The sequence below is a fragment of the Coturnix japonica genome, chromosome 1, assembly GCF_001577835.2.
Source record: "Coturnix japonica isolate 7356 chromosome 1, Coturnix japonica 2.1, whole genome shotgun sequence".
NCBI lineage: Eukaryota > Metazoa > Chordata > Aves > Galliformes > Phasianidae > Coturnix > Coturnix japonica.
The window spans coordinates 32,239,048-32,247,122 of NC_029516.1; the positions used below are offsets into that span (position 1 = coordinate 32,239,048).

General features: G+C 41.8%; 1 protein-coding gene across 3 annotated transcripts in view; it reads right to left on the minus strand.

Moving 5' to 3' along the window:
* The window catches only part of BEST3 (bestrophin 3), a 21,556-nt gene extending 13,481 nt beyond the window's left edge, over positions 1-8,075 (minus strand). Inside the window, exons 1-4 of one of the 3 annotated variants that reach the window (XM_015856089.2) lie at positions 7,866-7,967; positions 4,093-4,262; positions 2,233-2,327; positions 1,456-1,689 (exon numbers count right to left, since the gene is read on the minus strand). In XM_015856089.2, the coding sequence (XP_015711575.1) occupies positions 1,456-1,689; positions 2,233-2,327; positions 4,093-4,244 (481 nt within the window). In that variant the 5' untranslated portion in view covers positions 4,245-4,262; positions 7,866-7,967. Of the gene's footprint in view, positions 1-1,455; positions 1,690-2,232; positions 2,328-4,092; positions 4,263-7,865 lie in introns of all 3 variants that reach the window. The other 2 variants (XM_015856109.2, XM_015856099.2) reach the window with 2 other exon arrangements.

Consider the following 8,075-nt stretch of genomic DNA (forward strand, 5'->3'; position numbering starts at 1 on the left):
TCTAGATATGACGATCATACCTTGTCAAGGAGAGAATAAAGAAGTCCAATCTTGTAAGTTCTCTCAAGCCTCTATACACTCTGCTAGTAAGTAGCTATTGATAGGAAACACTGATTTTATCTAATTTAAAAGAGAACAACCAAACCTATTTAAAAATCCAATGACTTAGAAGATGACTGTATGCAAGTTCAGACTTGGAATGGAAGTTCATTTTCAACACTGAGTTCACAGTGGTGAATGTCACATCTGTTTATTCTCCATTGTACTCAGCTGAATTTTAAATCAGGGCTGCTCGGATTCCTAGAAGGTATTATAGTTCAGTCAGAAACTGCAGTTTGAAAAGGAGATGGTGAATAAGCTTTTATGCCACGTGTTGTGGATGAGTCAGACTAGATCATCATAATACTGCTCTCAGATTTAAAACTACGAATTTAAGCAGTTCATTTGCTGAGAAGGGCAATGTGTAGCAGTACTTATACCATGGTGGTTCTCAGTTTGAGAACAAAACGCAAAATCGGCACAAGTTGTTTCAGTGATGATTGCTCTGTAAGTATCACATTCTGCCACTCACATTCATATTAAATGTTGCAGCCTGTTATATAATCCCATAGGGAATTAGGGAGGGGATAATTGCAGAGTACTATCTTAATCATTCGGTGCTTGTAGTAGCAATATCTATCTTCAAGTGTTCAATACTACATCAACAAAAATTCTGTGATGCAGTATATATAAGACTCTACACAATCTGAACTGAAATCCACCAAGATTCCTATACTGTCAATATTTAGTTATGCTGTTTGTACTGGGATGTTTTCCAACGTACAGGGGAAAAAAAGAAACCAAAAAAACCCCAAATAACTCTTGTTTTCCAGCCTACAATTTTGTCTCTTTCAGAACAGATTGTCTTTAGCAATAGGGAGGCAGAGCTGGATTATCCTGTTGGAAATGTGGTAATTTTCCAGCATGTGCTAGAAGCAGATTGCTGGGGAGAGTGACAGAAGCTTCCTTGACCTCTTGCAGGCTCAGGTAAACAATTTTGTTGAAAAGCAAAAGGAAAAGAACTTCAACTGAATTCTGAAAATGGGGTGAAAACACAAATGATTTCTTACGGTAAGACGAATGCATTCTGCATTCTGTGTTCTGCATTCTGCCTGGGTTTCTTTTTTTTCGACACTCAAAGCTCCTTGCATACATTTGAATTTGTATATGTATATACACACTGCATAATTTAACTTGCTACAACTTTGCTTACTAATCTGTGCCAAAGGAATAATTTTAAGAAATGTTAAGATTTGCAGTAAAAATGTGACTTCTGCTATTTGGAGGAGATCACCAAATCCCTATAGAGAGAAAACGAAGCCTCGCTCAATACCTATATGAAGCAAACACCTTCCTACCCTGTGCCCCCACCCGTGTGGGAAAGTAAGAAACTCTCAGGGAAGGGTGCAGCAGTACCTGCACCCACCACGTGGTCCATGGTGGGAAACCTTTTGTACACAGCCGTGCTCACGGAGCGAAAGATCAGCAGAGAAGTTAAATTCACATAACGCATTAGAGTTCTCCTGATCAAGCGGCCATATTCATCTCTCCCCTGGACACAGCTGGAGATCAAGAACATCAGTCGGTCTGGCCATGGCAAGTTCACAAACTGGTTCCACCAGCGATTCACCACCAGTGTGACATAGAAACCTGCGTGCGAGGAGGAAAAATGTTCAGTGCATATCAGTGCCTTTCGGTGCTTCAGTTTAGCTTACTTTGATTTAGATTGTAGAGTGTCCTTCACATCACTAAGCTGCTCCATGTACCAGAATAAATGCAGTAAGTCAAGTCAAAAACAGTATGCAAAAAACTTATTATTTAGTAGACACTGCAACTTTGAGGCCTGTTACAGCTGAGTATCACATACAGTGTTAACGCAGACTTCCAGATTTTCTCTTCTGTAGTAAATGTTGAGTGTATTTAGTGCTTTGAAAGGTCAGGCACCGTGTATCAGTGTTAGTGGGCACTATATATATTTATACATATATATATGTGTGTGTGAAAATACTTTTTGTTGGGACATTAAGAACTGAGCATAAATGTTGATGTGACAAAAGCAACTTGACTTTAAGGAGATCTTCTTTAAACTCCCATATGACCCTCATCTCTGCAATGCTTCCATGCACCGGCATTAACAAGATGCCTGAACAGAGTTTGTGTTGGAGAATAATTTCACATGTAACCAGTACTTACCAAGCACAAAAGTTACTGGGATTTGTTCAGCGTATTTGTCACAGTAAATTGATAATTTTTCAAAGAACCGTTTTTGGCTTCCTGTAAGAAAAAATCTGCAGCAAAAATAAAATGTATACGTCCATTTGTAGTATTCTGGCTCTACAGAGTGCAAATACATACAAGAGAGCAAGCTTGGCTAATGTCTCCAGGCAGATTCTTAAAGTGCTGAACACTCGTAGCATGTAATAAAGAAACTGGAGGAGGAGAAGACAATAGTATTCTCTTGTCTTTGTAGTTTCCTAATTCAACTAGCACTACTAATTAGAATCAGTGCACACTGAGAACTAGCATGCTATCCCATCTAGGCCAATGATGACAGTAAGAGGTGAGTCAGCAAGCAGAGCTTGCTCTCCTGTTTTCCAGAGAGCTGCTTAACAAAAATGCTCAGGTCTGCCTGAATTGCAAAAGGTTACCAATCTCTACCGGCTGTTATTTGAAAATGCCACATAGTTGCAGCAGTTTTTGCTCTTACTCCTACAAAATTTTGCTTATCCACCAAAACAAAAATGCAACAGTGCCTATCTCACAGCGGGGAAAAGATTCATGGCATAGTAGAAAATGAGAGGAGCCCAGCAGCTTCTTCCCACAGCAAGAGTTATCTAATGAAATGCAAAAATATGAGCCATTATTTTATTTGGATATATGAGTATTACAGCTACTCTTTGATTTCACACGGCAAATATTTAGTGCATTTTCTTATGGTTTTGTAGTAAAGTCTAAAGTGCATATGAAATGCTTTCCATGCCATATTTACTATGGTTTTTAATTGCTTAACTTTTTGGTGAAACTAGTTAATTTAATAAATGTCAGACTTCAGTGGTGGTTTTTTAATGTATTAGCACTGTAATTTTCTTTCTGAGTACACAGGAATAGACCGCTGAATGTGTTGCCAAGTTGTTGATTCAACATAGGCAAACAGATGCTTATTTTCTTTGTTATCCTTAGAAAGAAAACACTGTGATGGAATTACAGATCAAGGTGAGAGCTGGATCATGATTTTGATACTGATGTTAGTGCACTTCATCAATTAAAGGCTCCCCGCACTAACTGATGCATTGCTGCTGCTTAACTCACACCTCGGTAGAATAAGGAGCTGTTCCTCTGGTGCTGTGTTGCATACAGGCAATAACTGCAGCCATGTTCCATGCATTCTTGCTAGATTAGGTCCTTAAAAATGAAGCTTGGCATTCTCTTCTAGTTTGAAGGAAAACCTCACAGTTCCTGAGAAAAGACTAAATATAACCTCTGCCTCAAATTATTCCTTTCTCTGTCATCAGTGAAGTTACCTCTGAGTGGCTGTAGAACTACAGCAAGCAGAATGAAAGGCCTATTCTCATCACTCAGAGCAGAGAGGCACACTAGTTGTCAGAATAATAATGGCCAGGTAGACATTATGGGGTAGCTGTGGGCATTTGTTTGTCTCAACTAATTCAGGCTAACTTATTTAGCTTAACTTCATCAGAAGAATTGTTCAACACAGGCAAAGGACCGAGCTCAGCCAAGCTATGGAATCACAGAATTACCAAGGTTGGAAAAGACCTCCGTGATCCTCCAAGCCCAACCATCCACCTATCACCAATACTTTCCTGCTAAACCATGTTCCTAAGTACAACATCTAAATGTTTCAAATAGGATAGACTGTATTTTATTTACACTCCACATGCTTCCTATGGAACTTTAAAGTAAATGTGGAAATGAGAGGACATCAGAAGCATCCAAGGAAAAGCCAACTTTGTAGTACCCTTCCCTCCCCCCTCCAAACTCACTTATCAGCCTAATGCTATGAAGTGTGAAACTTCAGTACAACATTTAATGTACCTGTATAATACACTTATCGCTGTGTAAAGGGTAGCAAAAACAATAAATTCTCTGTACAGCAATTTGTAGATGCTGCCTTTCCACTTTAGGAGTAATCTGTGAAATCCAAAGAAAGTGGCATTTGCTACTTTGCTGGAATAAGTGACTGTCATCGTCTTGGCAGGCTGAGCCTAGAAACAGTAGAAGAGAAGCAGGAAACCAACAACATTTTAGACAGCATATCCTAACCTGAATGCAGCCATGTATAGAGAGATACACAAGTACACATGTACATACACACATATTATGCTAGATGTATACAGATATACACATGCCATGTTTCTATATATAAAAAGAGAGAGAAGTGTGGAGGTGTTGCAGTTTTGTGCCTTGCTGAGGCCTTTGGGTCAATGGATGCAGCACTGCACTCGGGAAAGGCCTCAGCTACTGGCCAAAAGCACAACCAGTGCCAAACCTTGGGTGGCAGCGGCAGTGCCAGAAGGGATGTATCACACCTCCAAAGCCTTTGTGTACTACACAGTTTGCTCCATTCTGGTGCAAGCACAGAAAAGAAAGTAAATTTGCTTGAAATTTTTGCAGTGCTCCAGCAACAGAAGCAAAGCTGAAATTCACAAATGCCCCTTCCTCCCCAGCCATTATTTTTAGCTGGCTTTGGTAATTATGGTCATCGAGAAGCAAATGAGATCTGGAGGCAGCCTCTTTCATTAACAGTTACGACAGCAGCTGAGGGTGGCTGGGGAGCCCTGTTATTTTGCTCCTTGGCAGCCAGACACGCTCACCACTCTGCTTTGGCATTGCACGGCCATGCAAAGAGCCACGAGGTTGCTCAGGCCCACAGCCTAATTAAAGCAGTGCCAAAAGCGCACAGGTAAATACGCTCTGGTGTTCATCCTTGCTTACCAAACGTAGTGATGCTACAGCAGCTTTTATGTGCTTTGAGAAAACTCCAAATATGGATGACAGCAGTTTTGTACAGCACTTAAGAAAGGGAGCAAACAAGACAAGTGCAAAGCCTCAAAGTAGTTATCGCGTAGACACTCGCCTAAATGTGGTTCTTGTCTGTATTTTCTTGGTGCCAGTGTAGGTCATTGACTCTCAGAACAAAATATGAACCCACAGTTAATTGATTGCTAGATAGTATTTAATGCAGTTTGGCTACATCTCCTATGCAGAGCAGAGCATAAAAACAGGCCATTAACATTCAGCTGTAAAAGTGCCACTTTTTCTTTTACTTATTGGGGAATCAGCAGAGAAAAGACACCATAAGCCTCCTATTACTGACAGACCGTCTGTTCCCATGTGCTGAATGTCTGCTTGAGTTTGCCAGCCTGGGCTCTGAGATTTTTGTTTTTTTGGTGTTTTTTCTTTCTTTCTTTCTTTTTTTTTTTTGAGTAGCATAGCTTTTATTCCCTAGCATCCAAATGATAGCTTTTCTGCTTCTAGGACTTGGCACATCCCTTTCAATTTCATTGTTGTTGTCATTGAACTCCAGAAAGTTCATCTCGGGAGCCAAGCTGACTGCCTGGCAAGCAGCAAGCAGCCCTTCTGCTGGGAAGCCTGTGGTCAGGATGCAACATTTAAGAAAATGGAAGTGGAGATCTCCGTTTGTGAGCAGAAACAGGGCTTTATGGGCATGGAGAGAAGCCTGTGGCTAAGCTATAGGGTAGGAATAGGGTAGGAAAACATTGTCAGTGCATACTGAGTGTCCTGAGATGGCTGTAGGAGAATTCTGCTCTTGCTTGTGAAAGATAAACTGTGTGTTCAAACAATATAGTGAAGCATCCTTCTACCCTTCTACCCACAGCTCATAATGGAACTGTAAAGAGGCACAGATATTGACAAGATATCTGATAATGTGATGACTTATAGCTGGGCTGGTACCCTTGCAAGGAGCAGGGAACAGAAGGAGAAGTCAGACAAACACAGTCTGAAGTAAAAGATAAATTCTTGACAGAGGAGGCAATCAAACATTGGAAGTGGTCTCCTCTGATGTCAACGTATCCAGGAAATTTTGTGTTCATTCCCCTCTGTCATGGACATGGTGGAAAAAGGACTGCAGCTGTGCAGGAAGACAGTGATCCACATCAAACCCACAGCTGTTTCTGCCTATAGGGATCAGAAACCACCATCACCTCCACTGCCTTGAACTGGGCACAGGGCTGTGTTTCTTCCCCAACTTCCCTCCCCATAACATAGATCTGTGTATGTAGCATGTCTTCCTTGGCTTTCCTCTGAAGCATCAGTGACTGCATGGTGCCAAAAATTAGCAGTAGTTATCTGGACAAATTGGGTTCACCTCCTCTGAGAACCTGCAGTAACTCCTACCTGGAAATGCCTAAGGGGTGGATTTTGGCTACAGCTACAGAGCTGTGATGGTAACAGGGTTCCAGATTAAATATTTTCCCCTTTGTTAAACTGGGAGAGGTGGTTTTTCTGCCATGTGTCTGCTTAATTCCAGAGGCCTCATTTCACTTACTCAGATTCCTGCTGTCTCTCCTAGCAATTTATTTGAAGCCCTTGGCTGTGAGCAGAAAATCTTCACATGAGTTTAGGAGGTGTTCGATACCACCAAAGTTTTATTTCTGCCTATGGAATGGGGCAAATAGAAGTGGGACTCTTACAGAAGTTGCAGGCTGCAGTGCCTTTGTTTTCTTTCCTTTCCTGACCTGGAACACTCTGCATTTTCTGTTCCTGCTAAGCAATTGCTTTACTGAAACATTTCTCATTGGGTACATACAGGGGATTCAGGGTGAAATGTAATGTCCTAAAATATACATTAGGTCATGTTAGGTCACTGAAGATCGCTTTGGACTATAGGAAGCCATGACAGACAGCAACATGCCTGCCTGGTTAGATCTCACAACACCACAAAGCATAGATTTAAGTCTACACTTGTGTTTTTCCTCCATGAACAGCTACTCTCACCGGGGTAAAGCACACCCACATTTACATGGCAAATTCTCATGTAAATCTTGGCACTATGGCTGACTCCTGTCTGGTGGTCTCAACTCATGGGCATGGGCAGCATTTGCCTGAGAGTATTTTCAGCGTTACTCAGGATAACAGGAAATTAAAAAGCTAAAGCTGAGTCTGACAGGAAGAGCAAAGGATCCCAACGCCTCCAGCACATTCCTGCCTATCTTGGCTGGGGCATGGAGGGACGGAGCTTTGGATCAGACACCACAGTAACGGCTGCTATGGACTTTCCTATCAATCGCATTGCCCTGCCATCATCAGCAGATACAGGGATAGGCTTTCTGCTGGTTTGGATCTGAGGGTTTTGATGACATGACACAAGTTATACAACTTTTGTGCTAGTAGATGCATTGGCTCACATCTGTGACATTGCTGTTCCTTTGGCTCAGAAAACTTTCTCCAGCCTGGACTGAAACGTGAGTTATAAAGCATTTCACTTTTGCTCAGATCATCAGAAGCCTTGAGCCATAAGTGCCTAAAAATAAAAAGATTTTTTTTTCCCCTACTGATACTGAGACCAAATGTAAATGGGTTTTTTGCCTGGCTGAGAATTTCAGGATGCATTAGTGTTCAGAGAGAAACCACAGTAAAAAATAACAGCAATCAGTACTCCCTAACTGACCATTAAAGGGACATTACAGAACATATAAATAAAGAGAGCCTCTGCACAGACCTACCCCTTGTCATTGTGTTATCTGATATATGAGAGTACGCTATATTAGAGAAAACAAGCGAGAGAGAGAGATTTGCGCTGACCAAATATGAAAGCACGCCGAGCACGCTCTGTGCCCACTGACCTGCTGCGTGGATCTGGCAATCCAGGCACGAAGGCAAATCCCAGACCCTTCCTCCTGTTCTGATGTCCCACACAGAGATCCCCTTGGGCTGCTGTCGTCCCGTAACCTGGAGCAGGGAATTGCTTCCACCCAGTCCTGGGAAGAGAGGACTGACAAGCACAGGGGTTAAAATGACTTTCCACTTCTGGAAGGCTGTTTTTGCCAAGTCCT